At 54.6% G+C, this 18,393-nt stretch overlaps 1 protein-coding gene across 1 annotated transcript; it reads right to left on the bottom strand.

Moving 5' to 3' along the window:
• Positions 1-1,789: 1,789 nt before the first annotated feature.
• Positions 1,790-17,679, bottom strand: CD101 (CD101 molecule). The gene is made up of 9 exons (XM_040055895.1): positions 17,440-17,679; positions 16,132-16,509; positions 14,454-14,867; positions 11,333-11,716; positions 10,223-10,606; positions 8,883-9,281; positions 4,837-5,238; positions 3,597-3,992; positions 1,790-2,088 (listed from the first exon to the last, which is right to left on the bottom strand). Exons 1-9 carry the CDS (start codon positions 17,489-17,491, stop codon positions 1,913-1,915), a joined length of 2,985 nt encoding a protein of 994 aa, XP_039911829.1. The 5' UTR covers positions 17,492-17,679; the 3' UTR covers positions 1,790-1,912.
• Positions 17,680-18,393: the final 714 nt, after the last annotated feature.

Raw genomic sequence — 18,393 nt, 5'->3', positions numbered from 1 at the left:
ACATACCACTCTCCATGAAACCTGTAGGAGTTTGATATCCTGGGAGCATCTGCTTCTCTGTCAAACAGACAGAAACCGGCCCTGAGTTAAAGCTTAATGGAGACAGGGCTAAGACAGACGGCAGGATCTTCCACAAACTGGTGCAGAAAGCTGCTCAACACCCCCATGAAAATGGGGCTCCAGCTAGAGAGGAAAAGCCAGCAGCCTGAACACGCAGTGGGGACACAACTTGCTAGACAGCAAATCTGCAGGAGAGGAGCCTGATGATCGCGAGCCAGGCACAAACAGTGCCGCGCCGTCACGCGCAAAGAGAAAATCAAACATCCTACCGGGCTGTGTAAACGGGACATAACCCACGAGGCAGGGGGGAAACCTCTGCAGAGAGCCCCACGTGCAGCTCTGAGCGCTCACGCTGTGGGAGAGGCAGCCGGGGTCAGGGCAGCAAAGGGAAAAGCTGCACGGGGTCCAGAAAACATCCTGCAGGGAAAGACTGAGCAAGCTGGAACCAGCCAGCACAGAGAGAGGTGGCTGAGAGGGGAAGCGGGAGCGGTACTCCTCAGATGTGCGCAAAAAATGCATTTTCAAGGGACTGAAGCACCTGCCAGTTCTTCAGGATAAAGTCAGGCAGCTTTCCTAATTGCAAAGAAAGTGAAAGAACAGATCTAGAGGGGCTGTGGTGTCTCCAAATCTCTCTGTGGTCACAGGAAGCAGGTTTGTAAGTGTCTGCTGCGGTTTCTATACAGTGCAGGAGATATACTTTGGTCTGAGGACAGTGCTTAGAGTGCTGCCCCGACACCTGACCTTACAACTCCCTGGGACCACATCCCATTTTGTACAATTAGGGGTGGAGCATCCCTTGGCTTATCAGGACTGGACAGAAATCTCCTTCCTTCCATGCATCAGCCAGACACTCTTCAGGTAGCAGAGCTCCTCAGCCTGGAAAAGGTGAGCCCGAGCTGGATTCCAGAGTGTAGAGAAACTGCCCCACAAGTGCACACGTGGCTTTTTTTATTACATGGGACACCCTGGATGTGTCTAATACCAGGTCCCAGTCGTACAGCTTCCTGACCCACAGACAGCCCAGGTACCAGGGGCTGGATGCTGTCTTCTCCTACAGCAGAAGCAAAGGAAGGAGCTGGAAACTTTGTACACTCATCTCTGAGATTGGTGTCCGTATCTTCCTTCTGGGATCTAAGACTCCATGCAAGCCCTTTAACCGGGTCAACAGGATTTGGGGGTTTTTTTGGATGGCTGCGATTCCTCTCCTCTGGACTTCCTTCAGGCCCAGCCAGCCTTGCTCAGTCCTCATGTTGCTGTGATAGGTTTTGTGATGAAGACTCATTTCATTTTGGAGATGATGCTCTTTGGGCACTCTCAGAATGTAAAAACAGTGGTGTCCAAGAGCTTCCCCAGCAAAGAGAGCAGAAAGGCAAGGGTGATGGCTTAAATGGGACACCAATACTCCACTTCCAGTTCTACCACTGGTTTTTAGCCTGGATACCACATAGATTTTGTCAAGATGCCTAAAATTAGTAGAAAGGTGGTGCTTTTGTGTCACAGTGCAGAAAGAGCTGGTTTTTTCACTTATCCCTGCAGAAGGAATAACACCACTTCCATCCACGGTGGGAGATGCATACTGCAAGGACCTCAAATGTACCACAACAAACAGAGTAAGAAATGGGTGAGCACCTAACCTAAAAGACAGATACACTTGTTATGAAAACCCTATTTCCATAGTAATTCCTAAGCTGCTTCATTCCGTCAAAAGCAAACACACAATTTCAAGGATTTATTATTACAAGAGCTACTACGAAACAATAAAAAGCCCCCCTGCAAGTACTCAGTCCTCCTCAGCTGTCCAGCTCTGCTCCTCCACGTTACATCTACAGACCAGCTAAGTTTTCTTGACCTCCTAATTCCCTTCCAGCTCCATCATCCATCCTGTCGTGTTGCTCTTCTTGCTTTTCCTGAATTTGCAGTACCAGCAGAAGACAGCAAGGGCCAGGAGAAGGATCAGAATCAGTGGTAAGTATAAGATGAAGTTCAGCAGTGGTGGGGACGAGCAGATCCTAGACAAAACAGTTGACTCTGAAGGGAAAAAAGAAAGAAAAAAAAGTGAGGGCCCAAGCTAGTTTGAGTTTCTCTCTCCTACTGTTTCTCTAAGTTCTATTTTCTTAACACTTTTCCCTCAATCTTCAACAGGTACCAATTTTTAAGAATTCATACAGGCTACCTGAGGAGAAGGGGGAGAGAAACCAGGTAATTTGTCCTCAATTTCTTTGTCTGGGGAGGTCAGATAAGGCCCTGGCTTGTTCACCTGAAATATCCCCACAGGAACAGCCCAGTTCTCCTGCCAACCCATCCCAGACCGGGCTCAGTAAGGAAAAGCAGCACACCCTGCCTGACACCCGTGACAGTGGGATGAAGTCTGTCAGAGGCTGCACCACTGAGCAAGATGGGATATGAAGAAAGCAAAGATAACCAGATCAAGAGGTCCCTGTCTCCCGCAGACACCTGCCCCTCCTTGCTACTGCTGATCTGCTGTCATATTTCAGCCCCACTGAGCTGTAGGCAGCTGTGAGCACCATCCTGATCCCTGGCAGCTCCTGCAGAACAGCTCCCCAACTGAGGTGGAGGCTGCTGGGTACTTCAAAGGTACCTGCATCACTGGAGGAACAGGCAGGCACACACATGGCCAACCCTCAAAAAAAAAAAAAAAAAAAAAAAAAAAAAAAAAAAAAAAAAAAAAAAAAAGAGTGAAAGAAAAAATCACCCAGCTAATCTTTTGCCTTTTGTGAAAACCATGAAAACCTCATGGCCAAAGTTTACTGGCCGTTCCAAGCAATTTTAGCAATGGTTACTCCAGCAGAAATGGGTAACAAGAGATAGAGGGAGCTGATGAAGGAGAAATCCTGAGCGCTAAAGGGAGCTCTGATGGACAACAGCAGTAACACAACAGCAGGGGGGATGAAGTGCTGTAAATCCCTCTCTGTGCAATTAAATCCCAGATTAGCTCTGCTGTAGGTGCAAAGCCACGAGAGCAGGCTCCGAGCCTGGCTGTGGGAGTAGCAGGCGTAGGGGAGGGCTCGGCAGGGTCACTCTTTCCATGCTGGTCAGCACTGGGAATTGCTGCAGAAGCCGTACCTCCTGAAGGCACCCAGGCTGGCTTCGGGCACGGCAGCTCCAGAGCTGAAGGCGAGCACAAGCGCAAGATCCTCTCAGCCGGGTGCATCATGACTGATTTCACAGTTTATATTTTTTCCCTCCACGTGGGTCATCCAAGCCTCCTATTTTCCCAAAGCAGCAGCAACTCCTGCCTATTAGCTTCCTAAAAACGCTGCGTGCACCTGACTGAAACCTTTGCTTTTATTTACTCCGACCTCTGCATGCAGGATCCAGTCCTACCTTTGCGCTCAGCAGGCACCCTCACCCACCCCAAAGCGAGCAGAGGCTGCTTTCAGAGACCTCAGCCGAGACAGGCTAGCCAGAGCGGTCACTCCAAGAATTCCCCCCCAGCCATTCACGTTGTGGCCCCTCGGGGCTCCGGGGAGAGGAGCCGTGCGGGGTGCTCGGCGCCGGGCTCGCAGCGGCGTTACCTGGCGCGGCGGCGGTCAGCCGGATGTACCCCGAGCGTGCCGAGGCCCGCAGAGCCCAGTCCCGCCCCTCGCCCTGCCGCTGCCATTTCTGCAGCTGGCAGTAGTAGGCCCCGGCATCTGGGCTCTGCACGCTGCCCAGCGTCAGGCTGAAGTCTCCGGCGGAGGGGCGGCGGAGGTAGAGCCCGGCCGCCCGGCGCTGCTGCGGGTACTCCACGCTGCCGTCGCGGCGCAGGGTCAGCAGGGCGCTGTCGCGGCCGCCGCTCTCCGCGCGGAACCAGGTGGCCGAGAGGTGCGTGCCGGGCGGGAGGGCGCCCTGCAGCCGGCAGGGCAGCGTCGCCTCCTCGCCCTCCCTGGCGGAGATGCTGTGGTTGGATTTCTCCACCTCCGGCTCGCCTTCTGCGGGAGAGCGCAAGCAGAAAGAGGCGTTGTGGCGACGTGCTGCAGTAAAAGCGCTCCTTGCCTGCGCCCGCAGGCGGACGGGAACCTTCTGGAGGGAAGCGTGAGGGGTTGGAATGTCCTCCCGCAGGAGCCTGTGCCGGACACCCACGGGCCCCTTGCTCCTGTGACTCATTCTCCCCGGGCCGTCGTGTCCCCACCTTCCCCATCATCTTTGCTTCCTCTGCAGTGGCACTTCCTACCCACTCCAAATAAGTGATAAAGGCATCCTTTGCTCCAAAAGCTGTTTAGGAAGGTGGAATTCTCTGATCCGCTTTATTTAGGGCTGGAGTGAGGCTGAGGGAGGGAAGAACTGAGCCAGGGAGACCCACCATGCACCCCAGAGGTGCGGTGATTCAGGTGAGAGCAGCTGAACCTCCAGTCTCGTTTCTTAGCAGCAATGTGCTGCAGAGTAAGGAAAACCAAGTGTTTTCCTGCAGGCCACTCAGGAGCACCAGGTAAGGGTAGCTTCTCTATTCACAGCATTGTACAACCACCCGAGTGCACCAGGTGTTGGAGGGAAAAGAAGAAGGCCACAATTCACTTTGTTATGAAGCATTCGACTACATCTGCCCGTAGCAAAAATAGCAGCTCAGTTGGTTTGGGAGGATGTGGCAAATCTTCCTAATTCCCTATTTCCCTTTGAGAGGCACTGACAACTGCTGCATCCTTAAGCCTCAGATCCAGCACCGGAGCTGCTGCTTTTCCTGAGCCCTGCCAGCTTAGGAGAGGCCTGGCAGGGGCCTGTCATAAGTTGATCCAACCTTCTTCAGCAGCACCTACAGAAGGGATAACACCTGCTCACCTGGGAGTTTGAACTTCAGCGTGGTCCTTCCCGATGTTCCCTCTCCAAGCTTGTACCAGCCGTCCACCAGCCAGAGCCATTCCTCTACCACACAGTAGTACCTGCCCCAGTCCCTCAGGTCTGCAGACAGAATCTGCAGCTGGAATATGTTGCTGGACGCTCTCTGGCTCAGGAACCGGGACTTTTGTGCAGGAGAGCTGAATTCAGACCCGTACTCCAGCACGCTGTCGTAGTTGGCCCTGACGATTTGCAGGGGCGTTGCATCTGCCAGAGGAGGCAGGAAGTACCAGGTAACAGCAAACTGCGAATTATTCGGGGCAAGCACAACCCTGCAGTCAATGGCTGCGTTACTGCTGGCAATTTCCACAGAGCCATCTTTCGCAGCAACCCGAAGCTTGCTTTCTAAAATGGAGAAACAAAACAATCATGCCAGATTGCAGCTGCCGGTGCAGGGATACTGACGAGGAGGGGAATACAGCTGTCCTGAGAGAAACACACTGAAAGAGGAGTAAGGAAGAGGGTGCACAAAGACTCTTTAGGGGATGCTGGAGCAGGGGGCTGAGGAAGGAGTGAAAGAACAAATCCACACACCCTTGTTGGAACAATAGCAGGGAATCACAGCTGGGTGTTACTGGGCAGAAGAGTAGCACAGGAGGTGCCTTGGAGACCACGGAGCAGGAATGGGGGATGGAGGCAACCACTGTGTTGGAGCTTGGAGGCAAAGCCTCCATGTGAAGCAAATGTCTCTGTCTACCACTGCTTCCATCAGCAGGTTCACACATATGTGACAAAACCAGCCCACAGCTTTGGAGACCTTGAACAAGTGTCTTTTATCGCAGAGAGACTACAGAGCCTCTGTGGGTTTCGCTAACAGTTGCCATCTCAGGTATTTGCTGTGGTTATTAACACAAAACCACACAACAGAGTCCTGCACACCCTCTGTGATCACACCCAGGGATTGTTCCATGCTGTGCAGCTGAGGAGAGCAGAGGGATGGTGCTGCCTGCAGCTCTGCCCTCGGCAGCGGGCACCGCTGATCCTGATGTGTCTGTGCTGCTCCTGCTTTGAGGGAACCTCTTCCCACAGCTCATCACCTGTTGCTGGAACCTCTCCTTCAGCAGCGAAGAGGCTGCAAATCCATGTTTTTAAAGGTCCTCCAACCACATGGATTTCCCCTCCACCCTCCCCCTCCATGCTGAGACTCCACCTCTGTCAGATGGAGTCAGTGGTCAGGTACCCCCTGATCCCAAGGGATCAAAGTGCTGTCCTGCATTTCACAGTGTGCATCTGCTGCTCTGAAGAAACAGGTATGGGCAACAAGCAGAAGAGGGGGGGTCAGCAGTCACCCTAATTAGGACACTGTTCAAATTCATCAGATCCACCATGAAAACCACACAGGCTTGAGCATACCTGGGAACTAGATGCAAGCTGATGTCTTAAATTTCAGTACTTGAAAGCACACCCATCCCAGAGCCAGCTCTGTGGAAGCACAAATCTTCAGAGGGGAACACTGGAGATACTCAAAAGCCATCTGGAGATGGTTCTGAGCAGCCTGCTGTAGGTGGCCCTGCTCTCACAGGGAGTAGGACCAGGTGACCTCCAGAGGTCCCTGCCAATCTGCACCATCCTATGTTTCTGTGGCAGGTGAACCAAGGACACTGGAAAAAATAAGACACCTAATTCTTAACTTCATCTGCTCAGTACCAAGGAGACCACTCAGCCAGACAGTGAACTGCCAGGGGATGAGGGGGCAGGAAGGGTCTGGCTTGAGTATGACATCCACTGGGGCAGAAAATGCTCCAGAGAAGGAAAAGCTACTAGAGCTCAGAGAAGAGGCACAGAAACCACTGCCTTGAGTGCTTGATTCTGATGAGGAAAATCGCTGTTACACTCTCAGAGATCACCTCAAGAGAAAGCAGAGCACTTTCTGCAAAGCCCCTTTCTTTCAACTCCAGGTCTTCCCTGTCTCTACTGCCAAAGATCAATTACCAAAAGGGCAGAGCAGCTGCCTGCCTCTTCCTTTCTCACATAAAGCCACGGTGCTGTTTTCCCTTTCATTTTCAATTTAATTAACCAAGCCGAGCATCTCACTGCCCATCTCCCTGTGAGCCTTGCCTGCTGATGCTTGGCTTTCTGCCTGGCCCAGGAGCAGTGGAGCAGGCAGAGAGAGGCACAGCCTGTGTGGGCTGCTGGCCTGAGGGACACGAGCTGAAAAAGCCCGTGCAACTCACTCCAGTGCAGGGGAAGCAGCTGCACTGAGAGGCTCATGGAGCACTAATTGCAAGATCCCACCTAAGATGCTGGAAATGGGAAAGATCTGTCCTCCTTCCCCACCTGTTATAATCCTTCATGGATGTCCCTCCCATCTGAAGATGGTCCATAAACCACAGCAACATATAAACTCCTAAAGCACCGGCTGACATTAAGTAATGAGCACAGTGCTGAAGCAAAAAGTCAAGAACTCCAGTATCTCTGCAGGCTTCAGCCATAAGGTTTCATATGAGGAGAAGCAGGCTGGTGATTTTCATGATTTGCAGCTTCATTTTCTGCAGCTTTGCCTCAACCCTATTGCTGCCTTAGCCAGACTTCCCTACCTTCCCCAAAATCCCTCATTGGCTCGTGCTGCCTTTCCAAGAGGGGTGGCACCGGAGCCAGCAGGAACCTCCCACTGTGCATCACCCTCTCCCAGTTCCCACTGTCTTTGCAGTGTTGCAGTCTCCAGCAAGAGCTGCAATGCATTTGGAGCCAAATGCTGTAGTCTCATGCTGCTACCATCTCCTCTGTGTAGGTGCTCTGCAATTACACCTGCTCATCTTACTGCCATTTACCCTGGAGATGTGTGCTCAGAGACGCTGATTATTGTCACCCCTCGCCTCAGCACCACCCTGCCCTAGCTGGTTGTAGCTCCAGTGTTCAACAGAGCATCCCTGCAGTCAGCTCCACAGGGGTGAGGAATGAGTAACAGTGGAACAGCAGAGAGCAATCAGAGAAGAGAGCCCAGACAGGCAAGGAAACATATTCGCTTACGCCACAGCAAACCCATCAGTTAAAACACATGAAAAATGCATAATTTCAGTTCACTGGGTTGTGATTCTGAAAATCCAAGGATTTTAGAGGAAGGAGCACTTAATGCATGGGGAGAAAAAAAAAAAAAAAAAAAAAAAAAAAAAAAAAAAAAAAAAAAGGGGCAGCAAGAACTCTTTTTTGCTGTCAGAACAGACATGAGGTCAAAAAAATAAACCAGCCCATATTCTCACGCCTGCTTCCCGAGGCTTTGGGCAGGACAAACCCTGCAGTTCCTGCAGCAGCCCCAGCTGTGAGCAGGGCACGCTGACACCGTGGTGCTGCCAGGAGCGGCAGGAAGCAGGCTCATGGCAGGGTGGCTGGGGGGCTGGGGTCTGTTTGCAACATCTCTCTCTTCCATAAGAGGATGAGGCAGGCTCCCAGCAGGATGCTGGCAGGAGGGATGGCAGCACAGACCCTGCTGCAGGGGTGGCCATAAAAGGGAACCCTGGGCAGGGCCCCGGCTGCAGCTGTGCCCAGCAGGAGATCCCTTCCCACAGAGTCCCTGGCACCCTGAGGCTCAGTGCTGGCTCCCAGCCCGGCAGAGAGGCCTGGTGCTTTCTCAGCATACCTTGAATATTCTGGTCAGGGAACACAGACATACCCCAGCATCACCTTCAAGGGCTAGTCTGTCTTCACTGCCTCCCAGAAACCCACACCATGGGTGTTCCTCACACCCCAAACATTCAGCTGGGCTTCTTGGGGGGCACTGCTGCTTTCCAGAAACTGGGCTTAAAATCCTAGTGGTAAGGCTGATCCCTGTATGCTTGGTATGGTCTGTAAACAAATAGATACTGCCACTTTTAGCACTAAATCTGCCTCTAAGGTTTTGGTCAGGTGCTGAGGAAGCACCAGAACAGGCAGCACCATCTCCTGCAGCCCTGGGAGGTGACCCTGCTGGACATCAGTGGCCCTGGTTGCCCCTGGTCACGTTTGATGGATTTAAATTTGCAGGAGAGACCTCTGCTGAAGACTCTGCTTACCTGGCAGCACCACCTTTATCTCCACGGCATTGGAGCTGGTGCTGGCTGCTGGCTGCCCCAGGGCCAGGGTGTTCCTCCTCCAGACCTCCACCTCACACCGGTATGTCCCCTCATCGGCAGGCAAGGCGCTGTGGATGTGCAGCCTGAAGGAGGTGCCAGCCTTCGACAGCTGGGCTTTCCTCTGGAGCTGTGGCTGTGCCCAGACCACAGTGCCACCAGGAAAGCCCTGGACCAGCTCTTGTAAGGGACCCGTGGGCCGGCTGGGCTGGAAAAGCCACCGCACGGACGCTGGCACCTCCTCCAGGGTGTAGCTGGCGTTCACTTGGCAGAAGAGTTCAAAACTCTGCCCATAGCTGACAGTGGGGACTCGGCTTCGCAGCGTGGCGTGCAGACTGAGACCTGCTCGGGAGGAGAGAGCCCTTGGCATGGGGACAGGAGTGGCCCTGTGCCACCCCACTGCCACCCTTCCCACGCAGCCCTGTCCCCGCTGCCGGGGCATTGCAGGAGTGATGCTGCTGCTCCTCTGCCAGGGCTGTTCTCCATGTAGCTGCACTGTGCTCTGACAACCCCATGCAGCCCCTGGGCCTCTCCTACCGCCCGCTTTCCCAGCCCCAATTTCCCAGAAAACTATGAGTGCCCTCTTTTCCAGGGCCCCCAGTCCCACGCCAAAGGAGCCAGGGATCCTCTGCTGATGCTGCTGTCCTGTTTGCTGCTTTTCCCCACAAAAGCTTAGCAATTCCTGTGGCCTGACTGGTGCTCTCAGACACCCAGCCCAGCAAGAAGAAAGGAAAACCGGCCTACATCACAGCCAAAAGCTGCCTTTCCATGAAGGCACCTCCTTCCATGAAGGAAGGACACGGTCACTGCACACTATGGAGATGAGCGGCTCCGCACTCAGAGAAGAGGGCAGGAGAGGCAGTCAGAGGCCAGCACCAGGGGTGTATCTCTGATAAATACCCTCTGTACAGAGGGGTGTATCTCTGATAAATGCCACCAGACAACTCAGCAAGCAGCTTTGCTGAACTAGATTGCTGCAAGTAATTATGCTTCTAGAACAGATATTCTGTATTCCGGCTTAAGAGACAGGGCTGCTGAGCAAGGCACTGCCCTTCAGGTCTCCAAGCATTTTAGCTGCTGTCTCCCACCGGTCTCTCCCAAGGCACACCGTGGAGGACTCTAGCAACCTGGTAGAAATGGGGAAACTGAAGCACTGCAGGGCCAAGTGCTCAGCCCTAGGTCACCCTGCAGCAGCAGCAGCAGAGCTCAGTGTCCTTTGTCCTACTGAGATGCGTCCACCAGCCCCTCCAACCCAACCCAGAAAGAGGGGTGGCTGAACTTACCCATGGAGCTGACCGTCACTGCTACCTCCCCCTTCCCTGTCCAGTTCTGGCCTCGGGACCACTGTGTTGCCTCACACCGGTACTGCCCGCCGTCATCCTCGCCCAGGGTGCTGGGGATCACCAGGGTGAAAGTGCCAGGGCTCTCTTTCTCCAGCCGAAGGCTCCCCCGAGTGCCCCCGTCCCGGTAGGCGCTGCCCAGGCTCCGGGTGCCGTCCTGCTCCATGGCGGCCACCAGCACCCTGTGCCCCGGCTGCTGCGGTGGCAGGTGCCACCACCGCAGGGACACGGGGCCGGTGGCTCCCTGCACCTCGCACTGGAGGATCAGGGGGTCTCCCACCGTGACCCTTGGAGTGCTGGTGGACACGGACAGGCGCACGTGGCTCCCTGCAAACAACAGTTACCACCCGGGGATGTCATGCTCCTTGGGGAAAGGCGTTAAATGGAAAGACTAGATTAAATCTTGGTGTTGGAAAAGGGAAGGAGTTGGGGAATTGCCTGAAAAATTCAGCAAGGCTTTTACTATAAATTTGGAGAAGGTTTTGTGGTCGTAGATTTATTTTTTTTCTGTTTAGTGTATTTCTTGGGACATGGACACATAAAGAGTTAAAAAACAGAGTCCCAGCAGACAGCTCCTGCTACATCAGAACAACCATTATCTAGCTATGACAAGGAAACCAAGAGCCTCCCACACAATTTTCTTAGAGTGGTTTCTCACAAATCACCCATCCAAAACAGGGAGATGGAAATGGCAATGATCCCCCTCCTCAGACCTACCTATTCTGCTGGGTTTTCCTGTGATTTTCAGGAGCAGCAGCAGATGCTGCTCACAGTTTTCAGTACCAAAGAGAGGGAAGGAGCCAGACTCCTCAGAATTCTACCTATTTGCCCCAAAACTTACTGCAAAGAGACTGGACTAAAGGTTTACACTCTTTGTTGACCGCCACTGTGTCTGTCAGGCTAATATTTGCTATAGCAAAAGCTTTTCCCATTATTTATCGAAAGCTATGGCATATTTGCACTCTTGCTGTCCCTGTCAAGATGAGGCCAGACCTAAAGCATCAAGGATCCTGCAGACTTTACCCAGAACAGCAGCTGTTAGGATTTACCAACCTATTGGCTTCACGTTGACTTGTATGCCTGACGACACATTGGCCTGGATGCTGTGCAGGTCTCCGTGAGTCTTCATTTCCGACACAGAGCACCGGTACGTACCCTTGTCCTTCAGCCCCACCTCAAAGATGGTGAGGACATAAACTGCGTTGCTCGGCTTGAATGCTCGGAGCTGCCCCAGCTTGGCTCTCTCCTCGTATTCTTCCTTCCAAGTCAATACCCCATGGGGGTCAACCCTGGCCACTTCCCTCTCATTGAGGAGCCAAATCACTTGAAAGTGCCTGCTGATGCTCTTTGGGGCTTCCACCATGCAGTGTAGCTGCAAGGTGTCCCCTTCAGCAAGGGAGCGTTCGGCAGCAGCGATGTCCACTGAGAGGTCTCTGCCTGTGGGCAATCAAAAACAGGGAGGGTGGTGGGTGGCCCTGCCCCTGCTTCCCTCCTGCCTGGCAGCACCAGAGGGCAGCAGGAGGGAATTCTCTGTCAAAACGTCTTCTTTCATAAGAAAAGGGGTCAGGATGGAAAACTTGGACCCTGGGGAGAGGGCTGCCGCCTCTGGGCACTAAGCAGCAGCTGCAGGTGGAGGAAGTGCCAGAGCCCTGGGGACCTGAGCTCCTCCCTTAAGAGCAGGTAAACCCAACAGAGCAGAGCATTCACTGGGACAGCCTTTGGCCACAGCCAGACCCTGCTCAGCTCAGGCATCCAAACTGAGAGCTGCCCTAACTCAGACGCATCAGCTTTCGCAGGTGCTGCTCAGTCTCACCTCCTGGAGCTGTTTCACTTCATGGAGCACCTCTCCTGGAAGCCAAAAAGGGGCACAAAGGGGTTTTATCACAGAGGTGGTTTTAACTCTGCTGCTTGTGGCAGAAAAAGGTGCATGAAGGACTAGCACTCAAGCAGCTTGTCTGAATCTACTGTGGCTGTTCCTGCATGCTGAAATACCCAGTGGCTACTGTGGGTTGTGGGCAAGAGTTGCTCTTCAAGCTGGAGAGGATTTGGGTTAAGTTCCTACAGAAAGCAGAAATGTCAAGACTTGTCACAGCATGGGGAGGCAGTAAGGAGGCAAGAAGAGGTGGATCCTGCCCCCCATACCAATCAGCAGTAGATGCTGGGCAAAGAAGGCAGTGACAGGGGGAACCCAAAGTCATCTTCCCCCTGGCAGACCCTTTTTGGCAGTCAGTCAGCTGTGTCTGAGGTAGGGACCCCATCTCTGGGTCTATGATACCATTCACCTTCCTCGCTGGGCATTCGATGCCCCTGGCTCCTGGCATCAGCCTGGCTGGACAGTGGCTTCAAGCACGAGACCCACTGGGTACCCCAAAACCCTGTGCCATGGCCCCACAAAGCACTGGCATGGCCAGAAACCTGGAGGGAGGGCTGAGCCCCGATTCCCTGGCTCACACCACTCTGTCTCCCTGGGTCACTGTGGTGCCCCCTGAGTCTCAAAACAAGGGAAAGGTTGCAGCGGTAGTTTGGGAGCAAAACGGAGCAGCTCCCAGACCACAACTGGGGTGGCTCAAATAATGTATTGAAAGCAGAGTAGCCTGTGAATTTAAACGCTGGTTCATAAACAGTTTGAGAACAGGAATCCCAGCTGCTGCAGGTATGTTTGGCATTCCTAAATATTTGCTGCAGAGTTTATAGAAACCGATGGAGCAGTTAGCCATGGTCAGAGTGGTCGATGGCTCTCAGAGCGATGGGGTGCTCAGCCCTGCAGCCTGGGTCCCCACACTGGGTGCTGGAGGAAGAAACCAGCCCTGCAGATTTGATGGAGGCCTTGCACAGCCGCTGCTGTCCCACCGTGGCAACACCAGGAGCACCTGGAGATACTGCCACCATAATGTCCTCTCACCACCATCGCCTCCCTTCCAACTTGAGCAGTTACCACAGGACAAGTACCGAACTCTGACAAGGTTTCTCTATTCTGAAACGATCCCATGGCACTGATGCCTGAATCCACACACTACCGGTCACAATGAGCCCTCTTCAACCAGAGGACGCACGGGAGTGCACTGACTGCCATTGCTCCCCAAGCAGCAGCAGGCTTGGAGAGCCTTTGCTGCAAACAGCACACAATGAGGGGAATAAAGCTTTGCCAGTCAGACAGGTTTCAGGAAACTCACTGACAAGAGACCACACTTTCCTCCCTCCTCATACCTTGCTCCCCTGAGCCACAGACTGAGTGCTTAGTTCTCACCCATCCATTTCCTTGGTTTCCTGCCCTGACTCACCACCATCCCACGAGACATCAGCTCCCCTCACTGCTCCCCTCTGCTCTGCAGCCTCCTTCACCCACCCTGAGATGTGGGGGACAGGGTACACCACCTCCACAGGCAGGGTTTCAGTGGGAGACTTGCTCCAGTTTTACTGCACACTCTGTTAAAGGACACGGACTAGCCGCAAACTTGTCTTGGCCGCTTTGAGCTAAAGCTCACTGGTGAGAGAGAGAGAGAGAGAGAGAGAGATTCTCCCTTCCCCTGGGCACAGCTACTCACAGGCAGTCTGGGGGAAGAGCAGAGTGAGAGACCGCTGCCAGCAAGGGCTTGTGGCAGGAGGGATGGCAGACAGAGTGCTCAGAGGAATGGCCAAATAAACCAGTTGTTTTGGAAACGAGCGGGCTGGTGGCTGCATGGACAGACAAGCCACCCCCAACAAGATCCATGCAGCACACACAGGTCACCCCCATGTCCCTCCATGCTTGTGGCTGAGGCACAGTGACGAGCCGGTGACGGGGCTGCACTTTTTAAGGCCATGAGATTCTCAAGGCAGTGTAACAACCCCGTTTTCCACACACTGGAGTTTGGGGCTGCCAAGGATCCAGGCTGCTCTGGGCACACACTGCACCCTCTGTCACACCTCACACGTGTCTGTGAGGCTGTGGGCTTGCTGCTGGCATCAGAGATTCGGCTGCATGAGCGGCCAAAGCACCGACAGCTCCTGACCCAGGGGCTTCCATGGCCTGAGCCCAGCCCAGCCCAGCCCAGCCCCTCAGCGTCCAGCCAGACCCACCAGCGTGTCCCCGGGCTGGGGCAGAGGCAGGTGAAGGGGCACTGAAATCTGCTGCTCTAGAGCCTTGAACGCACAGGGGAGTTGAAGCCAACAGGTGAGTTTGCAAAGGCCTTACCCTGGCTCACGACTGCCAGCCAAGTCCTCTCCGTTTCCTTGCAGGAGATGTCCTTCCATGTCTCGTCAGGATCCTCAATCCACTCAGCTGCCTCACAGTACAGCTGCCCCTGGTCAGACGGCTTCACTCCCCTGAGGAGGAGCTTGTACGTGGTGTTCCCAACCCTGTTCAGCTGCACATCCCCCTCCAGAAACCTCTGCTCATAAGAGGGCCCTGGCTTCAGGATGAAGTCTTTGGAGAGCGTGAGGATCTCCTTGGGGCGGTGCTCTGCTCCCTGAAGAAGGTACCAGCCAACTGAGAGATGGGTGTGCTGGACAGTGGACTTGGACACCTCACAGGTCAGCTCCACCGCATCCCCTTCCACGAGAGTGAGGGCCTGGGGTGCCATGGAAGCAGAGAGCGTGTCTGGAATCACTGAGCATGGGGGAGAAACACAGAACCACAGAATATCCTGAGTTGGAGGGGACCCACAAGAATCACTGAGCCGAGCTCCTGTCCCTGCATAGGACAATTCCCAAGAAACTGCAACCAGGGCCTAAGGGATCTGACAGCATAGGAGAAAAATCTTCTGCAGCTGACTGACAAGGCTTCCATCAGCTTATGTTGAGGTGTGAAGTGACTAAAACTTCAGCGAACAAGAAAAACAGCGACTCTCTTTGCAGCGCCCTCTTCAGTCAAGCTACAGTCAGTATTAATGAGCCAGCCCCAAGGAGATTAGAATCCCTTCCCTCACTATCCCAAATGTAGACTGGTGCAACACCAAGATGAAGGAGAAAACAGGGCTGAACACCAAGTGGCGGTACCATACCACCATGTAGACTTGGTGGGCTCACAGTAGGGCCTTTCCCTCTGTTTCTCCATCCCATTGCCTTCCCTCCCCAATGGTCTGCTGCTACCTCCCTCCATCTTGGGTCAATTCCCACACCCCAACCTGAGGAGATAACAACAGTAAATGCACAGAGCCTGGAAACTCCTGCATTCCTAAGTGCTCCACTGCGACATGCCATGTCTGTGTCAGGAGCTGGAGTCAGGCCATGGGAGAGCAGAGGCTTCCTGTCTCTGGCTGAGAGGCGATAACCAAAGAATATGTAAGGGGATATCTGGACATACCTGCCTCAGCCCCACTAATCATCCCTTTCCCCAGCTGTCCCTCTGACAGATGAGCACTTCTCCCCAGTGCAGAGGTGGGATGCCCCACAGGTGATGCCTTAAGTTTTAACATTCATGTTTTTCAGACTCTGTGCTGCCCAGGGATGTAGTTCTGAGCCTCACATTCAGTGTCACTCAGCTCTCTTCACAGAGCTGGGAGACAAAACAAATCCTTCTCCTGCTGAAGACCAAGGACAACTTTCAGCCCAAAAGCACAAACAACGGTGACTGAGGTGAAGAACAAGAAGGATGGGACCTCACAGCCTGAAGCTGTAACTGGACAATTAAACCCTAATAAACAAATGGACCAAAACTCATAAAAGTGTAAGGCCTCGTGACTGGGCAGCCATTTTGTGAGTGTTCTAAGTCCCCCTTGGGTGTAGGCCTGGCCAGGCCCTGTCCTGCCCAAGGTGGATCCTGGAGGCCTTTCGATAAATACCTGCTTTATTCCCTAGCTCTGTCCAGTCTCTGTCCCAGGAACAGCCTTCCCAAGGCATCCCAGGGAGCGGGGCTCTCATTCAGGACCCACCTGAGAGGTTCATCTTGGCGCTGTAGCTGCCGAAGTACCTCTCGTCGGTGTTGGGCGTGTGGCACTCGTACTGGCCGGCGTCGCGGTCCTGCAGCTCGGTGATGTGCAGCAGGACTGCATCCCCCTGCAGCCGCTCCACGAAGATGCCGCGGCTGCGCACGCGCTGGGTGTAGATGGCGTAGGGGAACGAGGGGTCCACGGTGCTGACGATCTGCACCTCCCGCTCGGGCGCCGAGGGCAGGTAGATGGACCACTGGAAGTTCTGCTCCGCCGGGCCCTGGTAGCCGCTCACCTTGCACCACAGGGTGACGTGGGAGCCCCTCACGCGGTACAGGGGTCCCTCCTGCACCGTCACCACCCGCTGGGCGGTGGTCGGACCTGTCAGCACAGACGGTGTTTGCAGGGGTGCGGTTACACGAACAACACAGCCCTGAACTTTCCTGTCCGCTGCCAAGCCGGGGGTCACACGACAGAGACCGGAGCACCGTGGCCAGAGGGCTGCCGAGCCCGTGCGTGCCTGAAGAGCCTCTCTCAGGCAGCCTTGCGGAGGAAGCAGCAACCGGGCTGAGATCACTGCAGGAAGCTTGTGGTGTGTTAAAATTGAGAGGGCCAAGCTCTCAGGTCCTGCACAAAGTGTGGGGGACAGGGAGCAGGGGCGCAGAGCTGATCGCTGCCAGAGGAGGAGACGCAATGCAGAAGCTGAGGGACACGGGAGGTCAGCAGAAGGCTGGCTGCTGCAGAGACGCTCCGTAGGCAGAAACTGAGGAGAGCACAGGAGACAGAGTCAGCAAGAGCTCCTCTGAAGGCAGGGGGGCACCAGGAAGCATCAAGGATTCCCTCCATTTCTGCTTGCAGAGGGTCTGGGGATTGTCACCCAGAGACCCTCCCCCTTCCATATAGCTCCCAGCAGTGACACTCACTCTCTCTGGTGCTCAGCATGCACGCCGAGCAGAATGTCCACAGGACGTGGGTCCCGAATCAACAAAACAACTGTGATAACTAGGGAAGAGAGCTGGTGACAGCACTGCCTAGGAAACATTCAGAAATTCCCTCCCAGTGGAAGAGGGAGCGAGCTAACGCCCTCCACGTCGCAATCAGCCACTCAACGGGGACATGTATGTCCCCTCACCAAAACCCTCTTAGGGTCTGGGCTCTCATTTTGGAGTGAAAACACAGTGCAAAAGGAGCACATGCTGATGCACCTCTTCCCACGGCGACTGAGCCAGAGCAGTGCTGGCTGAGCCCTCCACGCCCTGCTTTCCCCACACCACTTCCCAGAAAGCTCCGGCCACTGGGCAGGGTACTCACCCAGGAGGAGGAGGAAGAGGAAGGCAGCTGCCAGGCACTGTGCCAGCCCCATGGGAATCCGCTGTGCTTGGATCCTCACCCAGAGAGTTGGTGGTGGGTTCTCATGGGCGATGGCGACAGCCACTCCGCTCTTTAGAAAGTGGCTGGGAGGAAACTGCCTCGGTGGTGGTTTCCTCCGCTTAGAACAGCAGGGAGAAGTATGCAGAGTGCATCAGCAAAGTAACACCCTCAGGGAGGTGACAGCCGGCACCCTGTCCCCAGGCCACCTGGGCAAGTGTGACGATGCCCAAAGCCCCTTCTGCCACTGTGTCCGTGCCAGATGCCCACCTGTGGGCACCCACTGGCTGTGGCTCTGCTGTCCAACAGCAGCTCATGGGCTAAACCTCTGCCTCACTCCTCCCACTTTACTGCGTGGAGCAGCTTGCTCCCTGCTAACAGCAAGGAGGGGACAAGGGGCTGGACTCCAGCGAGGGATGGAAGCGGATTTCTAGGGCTGAAGGTTCCTCCAGCTGTTTGTTTCCTACGGCTGCAGACAGCGGCACGATGCCGCAGGTGCAGGCTAGGGCGGCACAGTGCTCCTTGAAGATGGCTGATCAAGCTCTGCCTCACCGTGCAGTGGGGCATCTCCCCCACCAGCCCCTCCATTACATGCTCAGCAGAATCCTAACAGCCAGTCCAGCCGGCTTGTTGGTTCTTGGAGGATCACCACAGAGCCAGGAACTGGCCAGAAACTCTATCCTGTACGCACATCCCACGGGCAGGCACCCGGATGTGGGAGATCTGGCCCAACACCTCTCGCAGGAGCAATGAGAGCACAGGGAGCTGCGCTGGAGGGCTGAGGTCAGGAGGCTCCAGCACGGTCCCAGGGGCTCTGGCACATTCCCAGAAATAAGCGCTGTGGCTGCATTGCCTGGGACACGCTGCTGCTCCTGCTGGCAGGTGCCAGGGGTGTCC

This window comes from Hirundo rustica, chromosome 2, assembly GCF_015227805.2.
Source record: "Hirundo rustica isolate bHirRus1 chromosome 2, bHirRus1.pri.v3, whole genome shotgun sequence".
NCBI classification, from domain to species: domain Eukaryota; kingdom Metazoa; phylum Chordata; class Aves; order Passeriformes; family Hirundinidae; genus Hirundo; species Hirundo rustica.
The sequence above is the reverse complement of the archived record's forward strand: the minus strand, read 5'-3'. Positions and strand labels throughout refer to the sequence as shown.

Excerpts from the sequence above, each read along its gene's own strand:
- CD101 (XM_040055895.1), bottom strand. The coding sequence starts at position 17,491 with ATGGGGCTGGCACAGTGCCTGGCAGCTGCCTTCCTCTTCCTCCTCCTC. Across the intron at positions 10,607-11,332 it reads AGTCAACGTGAAGCCAATAG|GGAGCCACGTGCGCCTGTCC; the intron begins GTTGGTAAATCC and ends TGTTGTTTGCAG. Across the intron at positions 3,993-4,836 it reads GCTGAAGTTCAAACTCCCAG|AAGGCGAGCCGGAGGTGGAG; the intron begins GTGAGCAGGTGT and ends GCTCTCCCGCAG.